This window comes from Dermacentor variabilis, chromosome 5, assembly GCF_050947875.1.
Source record: "Dermacentor variabilis isolate Ectoservices chromosome 5, ASM5094787v1, whole genome shotgun sequence".
Lineage (NCBI taxonomy): Eukaryota > Metazoa > Arthropoda > Arachnida > Ixodida > Ixodidae > Dermacentor > Dermacentor variabilis.
In genome coordinates this window covers 133,503,704-133,520,858 of record NC_134572.1, presented here as the reverse complement: position 1 = coordinate 133,520,858, position 17,155 = coordinate 133,503,704, and the positions used below count along the sequence as shown (strand labels likewise).

The following is a 17,155-nucleotide window of genomic DNA, read 5'->3' as shown; positions in this document are numbered from 1 at the left end:
TCAGGTAGAGGTGAAATATCTACGAGGTTTTTTTTATGCGCGAATGTGTAGGAGGTGCGTCACATAACTAAGATTACAAATTAATGTGTTTTTTTTTCTTTTTGCTGCTGCTGCAGTGCAAACAATAAGGTTGTGATTACCACGACTACAGCGCTGCTGCGAGCTCCATCGCAAAGGGAACAAATGCTGAAGAACGGAAAGGAAGGTGCGCAGGCTCCTATGATATATAACCTATAGGGTGTTCCAGCTAACCTTAGCTAAGCTGTTCAACGACAAAAAAAAAACATGATTTAAAAAAGCAAGTTGCACGATACAATTTTAAGACCTATGGTTCTCGGTTGTCAGAGCGCCGACAACCGAATAACGTAAGCCTTATAATTGTACATTCACCGTGCTTTCTAAATGTTTTCTTTTTTTTTCTCTGAACCGCTTCGCTAATATTAGCTGGGACACACGATTTAAGAAACAATATTCAACAGGCCTTCGCGAAGCTATAGAACGATTTGTTCGGTAACAAATGATCATAGAAGAAGCCCTATAGTATATACTTTTACATTTGAATTACGTGCTGTTAGAAATTTAGTAGCCCATTCATCTCTTTATTTAAGAACTGTTACGTAAGGGGAAAAGTAAGACTCGTGTTGTACATATCTTCTTTCCGTCCCACGTGTGTCGCGCTATGGTTTAACCCTTTTGATTATGTACGAACTAGGACAAATACCTACTTTCATGGAAGAGAAAACGTATACCTGCAAGAATTAGCTGGTCCTGTACACTCTTCGCAAACGCTCCCCGGGCTGACTCAATGTGACCGAGTTTAAAGGGACGTCCCTCGTACGCTGTAGAGGCCCTGCATGAGCGGCAGCGGTTAATGCCCCAGTCAGACCGACAAATTTCCCGACAGTTCGAGCGATTGCACTTCGCCTCCCTGGGTGTCACTTCGGCGGCTGCGTGCTATAGACGGCAAAACGAAGCTTCATTCGGGATTGACAATGATGACAATGACGACATATAGAGCTATGAAGCTCGATATGGGTCTCTGCGTTTAGAGTTTTATAAATGGTTACTCTTTTATTACGAAAGAAATTCTTATTTGCAGTAAGAAATATAAATACTATAACCTAATCATTTACGCGCATATATTCGCCTTGAGTAAATGCAAGGAAGGAACATATATCCAAAATCATGCCAACAGTAAAAAATGAGGAGACCGTCGACGAACTGACGGAAGCCGGAAATGAACGTTTCACGCTTATTTTGGCTTCACTAATGTCATGGGGATGTTCGGGATGTTCATAACGTTTGAATCACACACAAAAAAGAAAAAAATAAGGTGATGTTAAAATTAATGATGATTTTTAATGGACGTATTTCTTAATTCCTTCTTGAAGTACTGCTATCGCGGCTATAGCACACTTCAGCACAGGAATGAATGACTGAATGAATGAATAAATGAATGAATGAATGAATGAATGAACTTTATTCCCCTTTTAGGAGAAGGGAGGGGCCGGGGGGGGAGAGAGGGAGGTCTAAGTACTCCAGTCCCAGCAGGCGTCCGTCACCACATTATGTGGCTTGAAGTCCGTCTACCAGTCATGGTAGCCCTCCGCTACCTCCTCAGCCCACCTCCTACCTCCTCAGGGGAGGAGTTTTGATGGGGCATTTCCACATGATATGGGAGAGATCTGCTATCGGCACAGGGCAAAGGCGACACTTGGGTGTCGGGTATGTGGCGGGAAAGAATAACTGCAAAGTGCGCGGGGCAAGAAAAGTGCGAGTTTGTAGCTGTCGCCACAGTATTTCTCTCTGATGCGTTCTAGGCACAGAGAGAGTTGGATACATAAGGCGTTGGAGCACAGGAAAGTCAGTTCATCGAACACACTCGCTGGCACATGCACCGTCCACAGCAAGTGTCACTAAACGTTTCCGTCCGACAGCCTGCGAATAACACTAACGGCGAAGTGCACACGCTTGAGGTGTCATTAAATTTGCCCGTCTGACCGGGTTATAACACCCCAAGGTCTAATCTCGCACACACACATACACAAACACCCGTAAAATATGGACGAAAGCATACGGTCACCGCGGTAGCCTGATTGGTGAAGCACCGCCCGCATAATGAGAAGGTCGCGGGTTCAGCTCCCGCCTGTGGTAGGCTATATTTGCGTCCACTTTCATTTTCCTTTACCTCATTGCATCTACATATGAAATGAACTAAACAAAACAGATAACTTTCCGTTTGAAATTTTGCTCTAGCTTCCTTGTCTGTTAGTTCCTAAGAGTGTCTAAATTAAAATGGGGGTAAGGGGGGCGGGGCTGTTAGCGTTTTGGAACTGCACAGTGGTTGTGAGGGCCGCCGTGGCAGCGAACCGAATCCGCGACCTGGCGCTCAGCAGCAGAATGTCGTAGCCACGAAGCGACCATTGTGGGTACACAAAAAGTTTAGGATCAAATGTCAGCTGCGTGAGAAATATTTTCGTGAATGTCAGTATTTCGCTAGTTTCAGAATATCTACAGGTGTATATAGTTTAGAAAGGCATTGTTCAAAAGGAGGTATTTATTTAATGTCGCGATATTATTAGCCTTAATTTTTGTACTTAAACTGCCCCGACTACATCAAACGACCTTAAGTTTGAATCGATTTAGTTCATTTATTTTTCATTTACAGAACACATGGGAGCTATAAGGTTTAAGATGCTTATGTTTAGGTTCAATAGGCCTTCAGGCACCAGGGCAGCGCATTCATTCTCACCATGAAATCATCTATAGAGGACTTCATGTAGGCACTGACAAAAACAAATTTGTTCATAATTGTCAGAGCTGGGTGTGTGATGAAATGGAAAGCTTTATTTCGTCCCATAGCAGATTATGACGGTCCGTGCCAGATGACCATCAGCCCATGGCTGACGGCGACCTGGCTGGCACACTTGGTGGCCTGGACTTGCGTGTCCAGATCGGAGCTGGAATATTAACTGGACATAATAATGGCCACGTGATAAACAACGATGATAAGAATGCCAGAATGCCACGTGATAAAACGCGCGGTATAAGTGTGCGACAAGACATATAAAATTTTTTAGGAAAGTAACAGCTTAAACCCTGTAAAGCCGGTTGAAGATAACTCAATATCTTTAATTCCACTAATGCATTAAGATAAGATTGCAATTTGGCACCGTTTACGCTGGACATACATGTGGTAAGTGTTGGGCAACATTTGAAGATAACCAGAAATAACCTTAACCGTATTGTTTGCTTAACATTGAGGAACTTCGTAATATCTGTGTGATGATACGACGAAGATCTGTAGAATTGGTATTTAAAATGGTAGCATATTACTTTCGCTAATTAAATTAATATTGCTTTAAGAGCTTATGTTCAGATATGCCCAACTCCTAGCAGCTTTGTAGCTTGGCCTTTGTTATCTCATTTTTAACAAACTGGTGGTTTGGAAATCTGAAACATATTTTTCGGCGAACACCCGTACATGTCTAAAGTTTTTCTTTTGCGTAATGTTGCGCATATCTGGAGTACAGTACGAATCAGCTATGTTGATTGTGACTAACTTCAGATGAACCTTTCGTTAAGATTACCTACCTTTAACCTTTTCGGTTACTTACATGAAAACTTGGTTAACGTCTTAGCCTTTCAGCTGTTGTTTTCCTTCCTTCTTTCCTACATGAAAACTGTTGATAAGCACACTGTTATAGCGAAGAAAGGAATTACTGCCACTGTCCTTATCATGACACGCTCTGCGCTTTTCACTGTTAATATAGCAGATGTTCTCTCCGTGAATCGGTAAAAGGAAGAAGTTGCGGAGTGATTGTGCTGCTTCGCTCGTCTCCCTGTAGTTTTTCTGTTTATGTTATTCACACTGCCTGTCCTCTTGCACAGTGAACTTGTGAGTGTCGGACATGATTCCAGCAACAGGTCCGTCGCCCTCGGGACCACACCCTATCAAGTCTCCCGAGATTCAAGACGGTATTACGCCAAACCAACAACTGCAGATGCAAGCGGTGGTAACCAGCCTCAAGATACCCTCTAGTGTTATATTGCAGCCTGGAACAGTCACAGGCCATTACTATACTCCGTCCTCTGTGAATTTATCGCTTCCGCGTGGCTAAGGTCCTCCCACTGAGACCATCTCCTGCTTCGATGTCAGTCTGCCCGAAGGTCAGGATTATTTTTCTGATATGCCAGAATCCTCTTGCTACTGTTAGCTACACGGAGGCTACCGCGACTTCTTCCGACACCTCGGAAAAACACACTGGAATATCGCCCCCAAAACGCTGCCTCGGATTGAAAGGGTCACTCGTGGCAGTTAGCTCTCTGCCAGTTGAAAACTCACCTAAGCCGAACTTGACCATCATATTTAAGCCAAAGAATCCAGAGCAAGTTATCACACGCTTTAATCCACTCACACTGAAGACAGCTTCTAAAGCAGTAACTCCAGATAGAATACTGCAAGTACGACCAAATGAGCGTTTGAACCTCCTGGTTGTCTATACACGCAATGGAGAAGCTTCGGAACGCCTTCTGAAAGTCTGAAGCATAGCTGAAATACCTATTCAGGCCTACGAGCCACGGCCGAGCATTTGTGGAGTATAGCGTCATCAAGGGAGTTCCTGCTGACCTCGATCAAGCGGATACCTTTATGGCTGTTATTCAAAGAGCGCCTGACAAGTCTGTACGTCGACTGGGAGCGTCAGAAAACATCCGTATTGTGTTTGCCACAGAGAGTCCTCCTGAGTACGTCATCTTAGGCTGCACACGTTACCGAGTATATATACGAGTACATTGACGCCCGGAGACAGTGCTCCAAGTTCCAGGGTTTTGGGCACGTTCCTGGTGCCTGCAGGTTACAAGCACGGTGCCCACGCTGCAGGGGCAACTACGGCCAATCTGGCTGTAGAAATTAAGGGCCACAGTGCCCATCAGCGGGAAAAGACACGAATCCACGTCCGCTCGCTGCGCCGTCTTGTGCAAAGAGAAGCATATAAATAATCACAAGATGAAAAACAACGTTGAGTACCGATCGGCAAAGGTTGCGGTACGAAGCAACATGAAACTTGAGGCAGTGGCCAATCGAAGATGCCTGCAGCCGACAAAGGTACACCTAAAAAGGCAGTAGTTAGAACTGCCAATCCGCCACTAATTGACGACACAAATGAGTTCCCGTCTCTATAGCAACTCGCCTACCAGCTCCAACTCCTCCTTTGCGAACTGCTCAGGAGAGCACAGCTGGCCCGTCGGAAAAGACACGGGCCTCAACGTCCTGGGGTAGTCCGCAAGAGTGCGGCGCTCGACAAGACCGCGAAAACACATACTCATTGCCATTTGCGCTTGTCGACGCTGTTCGCAGCTTCCTCGCCCCAATGTCTTCCCCAATGGCTAAGGCCACCTTGACGCTGCTTGACTTTCCTTCTTCTGTTTTGGCAAAATGGCGCTACCGACCCAACCAGCCAGCCTGAAGAATATGCGAAACAAGGCCACCATATTTCAATGGAACGCCTGCAGCCTCCGCTGTCGTCTCTCCGACTTCCAACAGTTTGTACACAAGCACCGCTTTCCGGTGATCGCTGTCTCAGAGTCCCGTGTGCGCACCCGCATTCGCCTTTTTGGATATACCATCACACTTTCCTTGACAGGAACGGATATCAGCATGGTTGTCTTGGCTGTTCGCAATGATTTAGCTTTCATTGCTCATGCCATGCTAGCCGATGCATCTAACGAGTATGCTGCAATGACAGTGAAATGGGACAATTTGACATTTACAATGATTGCGGCGTGCATACCACATCAAGCTACATTTGACGTGGATAGGCTGTAGGACATTATAAATGAAACACCTGGACTGCAGATACTAACTGCAATGGGGACTTAATGCGCATCACTCCGCCTGGAGCGGTAGGAAGTCTTCAGTCCGTGGTCGACACCTTTTTGAGGTTTTACATCGAAATAACCTACCGATTCTTAACGACGGGCAGCCAACCTTCTTGAAGAATGACCGATCCAGCGCACTCGACGTCACTATGATCTCCGCGCTCCTCATACCTGCGGCGACCTCGTTCGCAGACATCAGAAGTCATGGAAGTGACCACGCACCAACCTACCTCTCTTTGGGCTGTAGACACACAACGAAGGGCGGTTCGTTGCGCTAACTGAGACCTCTACAACGACTCAATCGAGGAGTCAGACCTATCTGGATTGACGTAGGACGAGTTTGTTGGTGCGCCAACTTCAGCAAAACAAAGCAGCACTAAACATCTTAAACCTCTGAAACCACCTCGAACTCATTCAACGGCTGACGTTGAGTAGGGGTGGCTCCAGGCAATGCGCCGTAGAGCTGAGAGACGTCCTCGTAGGACACTGTCTGTAGATGATATTCTCGACGCTAGGCGAATGCAAATGCATATACAACGTCACCTGGACAAGCTAGACAGGAAGCTGTGGCGGACCGTTTGTTCCAAACTTGACCCCAGGAAACCGCTTTCAAGAATATGGAGCATTGTGCGCAGCCTGAAAGCCCCGCTGACTCAACTGCATCCTTTCAATTATATCGCACTATACCGCAACAGCAACGAGTTGGGCGTGGCGGATACTTTCTGCACCAAGATCACTGCTAGAGCGGTGCTCGCAACTTTGTCACGGGGAGCACAGAGGGTTTCAGCGACAGGCCACTATTGAAGCAGAGGAACCTTTTTCGATCATGGAGCTACTTGGCACGCTGGCTTTGGTGAACAAGGCGTCATCTTCTGATCTTGCCACGTCAGCTACGCCTAGTTCGTACACTTAGGCGACAAGGCAAGAATGTGCCTGCTTACCATATTCAATGCCAGCTGGGTGAGTGGCCGTCTTGAACCATGCTGGAAACGAGCACGTGTTATCTCTGTCCTCAAGCCTGGTAAGTCTCCAACAGACAAACTCGTATCATCCGACTGCTCTTCTCAGTTACGTGGGAAAGCTTAGGGAGAAGATGGTATTGAAGTGCTTGGTCTGGTCGCTGATAAACATGAATATCTTCCCTCCGCAAATGTCAGGGTTCAAAAAGGGGCAGCACCATAGACAACGTGATCATCCTCGTCAACTGCGTAAAACTCAACAAATCTGCACGCAACGTCTCTGTCGGCGTATTCCTCGACATCAAAGGAGCTTCGGTAACGTGACTCACGAAGCTATTTTGTACGCCCTGAAGTGCGTTGGAGTTGGTGGTGGTATGTACGACTATATCTCAGACTACCTCACTGGTAGGTTAGTCTACATGTCCACAAGAGAAGGGGACACAGCTCTGCACACAGTGCATCGAGGAGTTCCCCAGAGTGGTATTTTAAGCCCGACCTTATTTAACATCTCTCTTATTGGACTAAAAGTGCATTCCCACGTCGGCTGAAATGTTTATATGCAGATGACATCTGTATATGCAGCAGTGGTCGCAACAGACGTGTCCTACGAACGAGATAGCACAAAGCTATCAATTCTACTGGAAATTTTCTTTTTGCACGAGGTCTAACGATACCGCCAGAAAATTGTGCCACCGTTGCTTTCACTAGGCGTGATGTCTCGCGCTACATGTTAAAAGTTGCACACTTTCCCACTCGGTAGGTGTCAAGTCAGAAGTTTTTGGATGAGACAATCCGCAGACTAATGACGTGGACGCCCCATACTCGAATACTAAAAGTAAAAAAATTGGGTTATACGCTGAGCATCTTCAGTATGCTACCAATCAACACTGGGGGCTGCTCCGTAAATTCTCTGCTACGCATGTATACGGCTCTTTGCGAAGGTCTCCTACGATACAGCCTTCCTGCGTTACGAGGCATTTCCCAAACCAACATAAGAACACTCACGTGTGCGCAAGCAAAAGTCCTGATGGTGTGCCTCGGCCTACCGAAAAATACACCAAGTGTAGGAACCCTTGCAGAAAGCAGACGCCTATCGGTTCCAGTGCTTCTGCAGCAGGATTTTCTTCGAGTACACATGCGCTTTGCCGCCAGAGTGCCGGGTCATCCACTTGTTTCACATAGCGGTCCTGTATTGCGGAGCTTGCTCCCACTGAACTATCACAGCCCTTCTATACCGACGGGACCGCCTTGGAAAATTCCTTCGTGGTCCATTGTCACTTTCGTACCTGGCTTCAAGAGCAATAGAAATAAATACTCTTGGTTCAGTCCTGACATATCTTGCTCTAGAGCACGTTAACACCATCTACTGGGCTCACCGTCATATTTACACTGATGGCTCAGTTACGCCCGCATCAACTGCCATTGGTGTGTGGATTCCGTCTGCGAGTGTTACCATCTCCGCCACTCTAAGTCACCGCACTTCAGCTAGAGCCGCTGAACTAGCTGCACTACGGGCAGCTTTTATTTATATCATCGACCAGACAGCTGAGTTTTCGGTCATCTTCACTGACAGAAGAGCGGCGCTGCAGTCACTGAAGTCGCCACGCGTGCAAGAACTACTAGTAATCGGAATCAGACGCTATATGCAATAAAGCCTGTGAACTGCATCGCAGCGTTGTTTGCTGCGGTGGTTACCAGCCCACTGCAGAATACAAGGCAACGTCTATAGACTGACCATGCTGCCAAAGCTGGACATGACACTTCGATAGAAATGGTCCAGATACCTTTCTCGAGAAAAGACGCGGCGACACACTTGGTGTCTCCAGCAATCCCTCTGGACAGATGCCAGCTACCAGTGTGGACCCCTATATAAAATACATCCGTCGTGCGACTTTTACATGCAGCGAGGCTTCAACAGACAAGACCAAGCATGCCTTCACCGCATAAGACACAACGTGGCTTACACAAACTGCTTCAGGCGTAAGATTCAACTCACGGACTCATCAATATGTCCTGAATGTAACGTCTTAAGACCTGCGGCATGTTCTGTGTGACTGCTACCGCTATGCCCATTGCAAAGCACCAAGTGTGCGTTACGCGGCACAAAGGCGCTGCTTTCCTTCTTGCGGCCCACGAGCCTTAACAAAACCTTGTAAATGTATCTATAGTGTGTGTGAGTGTGCGTGTGTGAGACTGTACACGCTGTAAAGTGTTTATCACTGTGTGTATCTTAATCGTCACCCAGAACCTGAAGCAGCAAGTCAGGCGAACAGCCAGGCTAACATCTCCATGCAGCATGCCATTAAAGCTTCTCTCTCTCTCTCTCTCTCTCTCTCTCTCTCTCTCTCTCTCTCTCTGTGTGTGTGTGTGTGTGTGTGTGTGTGTGTGTGTGTGTGTGTGTGTGTGTGTGTGTGTGTGTGTGTGTGTGTGTGTGTGTGTGTGTGTGTGTGTGTGCGTGCGTGTGCGTGTGCGTATGTGTGTGCGCGTGCGTGCGTGTGTGTGTGTGTGCGTGCGTGCGTGCGTGTGTGTGCGTGCGTGCGTGTGTGTGTCACTAGCTACACGTAGATTCATTTAGGCCTGCACTTTGGGGGTTGATTGGACGGGAATTGCGCTAAGGTAACTAACACAAGACTGTGCCTGCTTGCATCTGGTGAAATATTGTTACGTTGTTGCATAAATGTCACGGTGCGTTATAGATGTGATCACCTTTCAATTGTTTTTGACTACATGGCTATTCACTTGACCAGGAGTATAGTTCTGAGCGGCATTACATACATATCAAACAACATACATAAGCCTGCCTTTAATCAAATGAATTTCCCTTCGGGCTTTCGTGTACTAGAATTCTTTGATAAAGAAAGGTTATCAAAATAAGAAAAGGAACTTTATTAAAAACAATGGTCCGGCAGTTTTGATTGTGGTAGCCTCAGGTAGTTGATCGAAGTCTTTGGACTCGGGCGGCATCGTCGGCCTGCCGGACGGTCCAGACTCTGATTTTACTTTGTTTAGAAATGAGAAAATGTTCTCTACCCTTTCAATATATACAAGTGTCATTTTTACCTTTCTTTTCTTTAAATATTACCGTTTTATATCATTCGGAAGTTTGCTATTCGAGCATCCCTGAGAGCCACTGATCTAGAACCAGCCGTAGCATGCACACCTTTGGGCCAGTCATTAATTTCGCGTTGCAAGTTGTCCTTCCGGTTCGATTTTCCCAATATACGCATGGACATTGAACAGCTTACTTATAGCATAATTTTTAATCCTGAGAGTGTTGATGGTATCACAGATCAGTTAAACGCGCTAATAATATTTGCATAAGGCTCAATTATTTTCGACTATTTTTGTTACAGTGCTTTTTTCCTGTATACCTATAGTTGCTCGTGATTAATTTGTCTTATTTGGATGATAATTACGTATGGTGAGATATATACCCAATGCGTCACGTTATTCATTAACCTGTATTTCTTATATAGAGCTCTTTAATTAACTTATTTTCCAAAATTTGGTTTGCAGTCTACTTGCCTGGAATATCCTGCTGAAGGCTCACAGTGTTGCTCGCCACATCACAATTCTACGATGGAGTTCATGGGGATTCACCAACTCTCGCTTGAACTCTCACGACCCTAACTCGCGACTTCGCCTGCCACCTTAACTCTACCGCCGCGAAACAACTTTACTGTTTCGCGTGCGCTTGAGCGTCGTACTTACAAGTTCCCATTCATTCCTAATAGGAATTACCAACAGTGCTGCGTGCAATTTGTGCGGGTGCGATGAGACTGTCGTTGTGAAATCGGAAAGTCCCAAGTTCCGTGATGTCAACGTGACCACTGCCTACCACTGTCGTGAATTTCGGGGGACGTGCGGCCAACGAAGGTGCCATGGATGGTACCGGGCCAGGTGCTGGGAGAAAGAAGCGTTCCGAGCGACGTTGAAGAGAATGAAAAATAATTACATTAAAAAAGAAAGACGCATATGGTTCAGTTCTACAACACGGCTCCAACTAGCGGAGCACACTGCGTGCTAGCGTCTTTGCATGTCCGAGCGTCTACTTTCTTCACAGCCGTCCGGATCTGCTTTTTATGCTATTTTCTTCCCTCTTTCCCTCGTTGAGGCAATTCACTGACCAATCACAAACGCTGAATCATTCACCACCTACATCGCCCCTCACTGGTCTCCAACGTGGTGCGCCTGTCTTCAACGTGCTGCTCGTGTCTCCAACGTGGTGCACCTGTCTCCAACGTGGCACAATACGAGGCAACCACCTGGCGTCAACGCTTTTACCTGGAAGTTCTCGACGATGCCCCTGTCATCGATCAGTGGCCTCTTCTTGACGGTCATTAGAGGCGACGTTGCTGTCTTCAAGCGAAGTGAATGATGGCGTGCGAACATCAACCGTGACAACTGCATGTCGCTGGTGGGGCACCCCCCTGCTCTGAAGGACCGCCAGGCATAACAACCACTCAAGAGCACTTTCTGTGTCACTGCCCATCGTTTGAAGTTCAACGACGTACTCTAAAGCTAAACTCAACCTGCCAGAAAATAGCGTGCTCCCGGAGGAAAAGTTGCTGGGACCATGGCCAATGCATTCTTGCATGCAAAAAGCCACAGAGGCTTTTCTTAACTTCTTCAATACTACTGGATTGTACGAAGTACGAGCGCGTGTCACAGTGGACATTCCTCTGCGACTGACTGTGACTGAATGACTCTTCATTATGTTTCTTCTCTCTCCTTCTTATCTATTCTTCCCCTTTCCCCGCCCCAAGTGTAGGGTAGCCAACCGGGCACATTCATGGTTAACCTCCATACCTTTCACTTTTCGTTTCTCACTCACGCTCTCTTTCTCTGTCTCACAGTGTTGCTAAATAAGGCTGCTGGTCACTTGCTGTATCCACTGCCGAAACTCTGAACTTCTACATGTAAGCTAAGTTTATTACTGATGTGCAATTCATGTGTGCATATATATATATATATATATATATATATATATATATATATATATATAGAGAGAGAGAGAGAGAGAGAGAGAGAGAGAGAGAGATCAGGTACGTGCGAAGCAATTCACAGAAGTCCACATTTCGCATAGCACATGAGTTGTACACTGAGAGCTGCAAGCACGGCATCGTGCACAATTTTAACTCGACATTGCCACTCTTAAAGGTAGGAAAACATAAATTGATGAAGATTAAATAAAAAAGGAACTTTAGCAGGGTAGTTTTACGGTACAGTCACACCTATAACCGTTGGTTGAACATACTCTCAAGGTGCTTAGAGAGAAAGGGAAGAGTGAGGCAGTGGGGCAGGCACGTCCGTTCTATGCCCCAACCTTTCCCTTCCTCACACAGAACCACTTTTTTCTGTGACTGGTAAGAGGCTAACCACAGCACGATGAAAGCGTAGATACTGATTATTACAATACTCGACATGTTGCGTGAAGGAGGTGAAAATGGACTGAACTTCGCCACTCAAAGGAGTATGGTGAAAGCCGCTCGTGGTAAATGTGAGACGCGAAACCTTTGCGGGTTCACACCCTCGAGTTACAAGTGTTCGAAGGAATCCGAGCTGTAGAGCGCAGTGGGTAGTCAGGAAGAGAGAATAACTGCCCTCTCTCCACTGTAGCGAGAAAAAGAAAGCTCACTGCCTCCGGCGAGCACCAGAGTCGCTTGCGCCCGCAGCGCTGCTCCGCGGCCGAGTGGAGTTGCCAAACTTGTTGCCCGCGCGCGCCGCTCCGGCGGCCGCCGCTCGGGCGAGCGCCCTCCCACGAGCCCTCCTCCCCCGTGCGGCGCCCCCTCCGCCGCCCGCCCCTTTCCCCAACAAACACTCCGGTCGCCGGCGGCAGCGCTATAGTCGGCAAGTTTGGCGCGTCCGCCCTGCCACGTGAGAGAGCGCCCACTCGATCGCGACTGCTCGCGCGGGCCGCATCGGTCCGCCCGTGCTTGGATTATACAACCCGTGCGTGTTTTGTGGACGCGCCGCCGCTGTCGACTCAGTGCGTGGTGAAACTCGCCGACCGAATCCGCGTGGCCAGCGTCGTGCACCGGACAGCTTAGCGACCGGCGTTCTCCGGAGAGTCCGTCGCATGTGCGTGGACCGGCAGCGGGCAACGCGATCGCCATCCATCATCGTCGCCGCCGCCGCCGACGCCGGAGCGCCGCCGGGTTCAGCGCCGCGCGCGCCGCCTCCGTCATTGGATGGCGTCCGTCACGTGATATGCTAATCTCCGGCGGCGGGGCGGAGCCATGGCGCTGCTCGGCGACGAGACCGAAGCAAAACTATCTCCATCATCCAATTCAGCCGGCAAAAATTAATGACCATGAGTTCGTTTTTGATGAACTCGCCGTCCTACGTGGACCCCAAGTTTCCGCCGCCCGAGGAGTACTCGCAGGGCAACTACATCCCGAGCCATGGGGCCGGTGACTACTACGCGGGCGCCCCGCCGCACCATCACCACCACGCGGCCGCGCACCCGTACGCCTCGTTCGGAGGCGCGGCGGCCCCGCCGTACGGCGCCGAGAACGGTGGCTACGTGTCCAGCGCCTCGCCGCACTACTACCAGCACTCATGTTCCATGACACAGACCACGCTGAGCCCGCTGTCGCGGCCCAGCGTAGCTACGCTCGACCATGCCGGCGCGGGCGGCGGACACAGCCCACCGTACTCGGGGCCTCCCGCGCCGCTGCAGCGGTCGCCGTCGCCCCCGCCGCCGGCGTCCATGCTCAGGCCTTCGCCGCAATCTCCGCACGTCGGGGCAGCGCCACCGATGCACAGCCCCGGGGCCACCGCCACGGCGCCGACTTCGGTAGCCGGCGGCGACTGCAATCAGGCCGGACAGCCCGTCATCTATCCCTGGATGAAGAAGGCGCACGTCAACGCAGGTGAGGGGTCAATCACCACAGCATGCGCCGTCGTATACACAACGCAACACGTGCGACGTGAGAAACGCGGCGGAGCTTTAGCTTCAGCTAGTGCCGTCCAAGTGCGCGACCTTTAACACCCGGGACAACTGTCATATATATCGCACGCGCAAATTATGTTTGCTAACCTTCACGTGACACGCGCCGTCGAGTGCGAAGTGTGATCTTAGGGAAAGCGAAACTGCTATGGTCACAGTTCTTCACTTTGTACCGAACGTGTTTCTCTTTTGGATGCGCGTCGGCTGAACACGGGAGAAATGTTATACATTACCAGAGATCGGAAAATGATTGGCGAAGCTCGCAAGACATATAGTAGCCGTGTAAGTTCACCAAACAAACGCAGCTACTCGTTGCGAGTCGCGCACAAAATATGCTGCGTCTTTCATACGCCACTCATATAGACGAAGGATGTATGTAGCCTGTAAACTTAGTGAGAGCAATGTGTTCACCTTTCTATGCTGACACAACGAGCGCGTACTCTGGGCAAACAGTTGTGTCACATAGTTTATTACATCTCCCTCTGTCCGTGCTACTACACGCCTGCAGAACTGCGTTGTGGACGACTGCCGACAGCGTTGTAATCGCGACAACATGAGTGCTTCTGAAAGCGCGCGGTAATTTACAAGTAAAGGAGAAAGTTGTATGAAAATGTCTGTCACGTTGCCCATGTTAACAAGAACAATTTATTCAACAGGAAGATGTCCTTCAGTAAATACACAACATACAGGAATTTTCAGATAATCGTATTTCAGCGCGCAGAACGCACAAGATAGACCTTTCATTGTTTACAAATTTTTGCAATTCCAAAAGCAATCGGCACTGTCCCGAATGAGCCAGCTAAATCGGGTAAACATTATATGGGTGTAGCGATGAAAAAAAAGACTGAAACGGATAACTATCGTAGAGGACTGCGCAATTTTGTCGCGAATACAGACGTCGGCATGTTACCGCTTAACATATGCAATCGTACTGCTTTGACAATTCCTTTTTACAAATGGGATCGGGCAAACCATTTTCGCACCGCGAACCCGTAATGTATACATATTATTGCTCTCGCCGGTACCTAGACTGCTGTTGTAGAAATTGATAGTATATTCATTTCATTGCCACATAGCTCCGGCTACGATATCAGCTCACGTGCGTTTCACCATTAAGCCAGGGTCGTGAGCCCCCTAATCGAGCACTAAATGTCCCGTGTAATCACCGGAGGAAAAGCGAAGGCTTTTGTGTGAACAATCACACGCCTGCTTTGCAGCTGAACAACCTGCCATGCACTGCTAATTTTACACTTACGCAAAAAAAAAAAGAAGCACAAATTTAGTTTTCGTAGATTTTATGCCTTGGTCTGAATTTAGCACATTTACTTCTTTGAACATCATAAATTTAAAGCACGTATTAGCCTATAGACATTTACAATAAAAAAAAAGGGGGGGGGGGACGTGTGTGGTTAGAGCTTTCTTCTTTTATGAACCAAATAGGAGCGAAATAGTGATGCTACTGAATTAAACGCTAATTAATTAGTTTTCGAATACTGTCTCGGCGGCGTCTACGTTATGCCGGGAATGCTGTAATTGAAAGAAAGCACGCTTGCATTACTTCGAACAACAAACCAGCGGACGAACGCAGCTCAATCCTGTTTGTACACAAGGCCGATAAGTATGCTAACCGTCTAAATCATAACTTTGGCCACGTAGTTAAGACGTCTCGTACACCCGAGCTAAGTAGAAAAAAAAATGTTTCAGCTAGAAAACCGGCGAAAATGAAGTATTGTAAATGAAAGAAGTGTGGAGACAGTGGTCTTCATTTCAAATGAAGAAGTAGTCGAGAAATCAGTCGTCTTTCTGCTTCCATATGTCTTTATAAGAGAAGAAACTTGAGCATGACGTCGCTTCGAAAAATTGTTGCAAATTTGCCTGCTTATAGAACGTATGTTAGCAATACCAGTGCATGCATATTTGCTGACTATACTAGAGATGGGTATTGAACATTAATGATGCCGGAACTAATAGAAAAATTAAATGCATCGAGAACGGGGAGATGCAATTACGCTAGAAAAAATTCCTTGGACATAATATGCAAAATCACGTGATAAGAGTGTGCACAAAATCTGAAGCTATACGAGAGTAAACGTTGTTGGAAAAGGCAGTTTTCTACGATTACAAAAAAAAAGGGGGGGGGGGGAGATTGGTAGGATAAGAATACACATATATGCAGTAAATAATAACGATGATAGTTATGTAGAACAGTACTAAAGTTATAGTCATCTGGTATTAGAGTGATGGAGGCAGGATGACGGTTCCAAATTATACTAGCTTGCGCCATGAAACTATCAAACGAGTTGCGCACTTTTTTGTAAACCGAAGGAAAAATATTGCTGCACACTTATTTATGAACATAAGCGAAAAAACATTTCACATTTTGAAGATGCTAATACTCTGAAAACGCAGGAGTTGCGAGCGGGATTATCAATTTTTTGACACCTTCAGGTAATTAATAACTAGGTGAAGCTAAAAGAGAACAAAGACGGAAATTCGTGCAATCGAGACAAATAAATTTCAGTTACAGGCCTTGATGTAAGGTTGGTATGTGGCCTAGCCGCCCCAACCACAAAGACAATTCTGCGTTGAAATGTTTTCTCACTATCTGTAATTTCAAGGTTATATCCTCAGCAACCTGTGCTAGGTAGGATTCCATGTTTTCCATACGTGCTGAATGTTACGATGAACTACAGTTGCTCGTCATTGCTCCGCGGCATCAAATTTTACGGCGCTTACAATCTGCAAAGGTCATTTAGTGTCTAGTATGACAACGGATTAAGTAAAACAGTGCTTACAGGCCTCTTAAATTAACAGTAAGACAATTACCACGCTCACTCATGAAACCAGCGTGTTTAGAAAAAGAAAAATGACGACGAGCTACTAAGAGAAGTTTATTGGTAATCTAGTAACAACACTGCAGGTGACTGTTACTTGGAAAACCATGCGCACCGCATTTATAGGTAGCTCTCGGTCGCGCTAACCTTCACAGGTTTCTCTACTGTACAACGAACGAGAAAGTAGATGTTTGCAAGACAATGCCAGGTGACGTTTGATTGGTGGGATCATACGAAAGGCGACGATAGCCTGCAGGTGAAGTTACAGTTTACGTTCTCTGCCTCAGCAAAATGGTTGGGCTTTTCGCTCTTTCCTCTCTCCTGCGAGTTTTCATAGCTGGGGTGGCTGCACATTATATAGGTGCAAGTGTATATTTAGCGTCGACAATTGTTGCGATTCGATAAGGATGGATTAATTATTTTACATCGAATTTGCTTTTCAGTTGTCTCCGTCTCAATGCGAAATGTCGTAAAAGTACTGAAAATGTTTTAAAATAGATGTTTAAAGCTTTTTTGGATAAGCGTCATTC

At 47.2% G+C, this 17,155-nt stretch overlaps 1 protein-coding gene across 1 annotated transcript in view; it reads left to right on the top strand.

Moving 5' to 3' along the window:
• The first annotated feature begins 13,146 nt into the window (after positions 1-13,146).
• Positions 13,147-17,155, top strand: part of LOC142583168 (homeobox protein Hox-D4a-like) — a 40,392-nt gene continuing 36,383 nt past the window's right edge. Inside the window, exon 1 of the mRNA XM_075693524.1 lies at positions 13,147-13,714. Within this exon, the coding sequence (XP_075549639.1) occupies positions 13,147-13,714 (568 nt within the window). The remainder of the gene's footprint in view (positions 13,715-17,155) is intronic.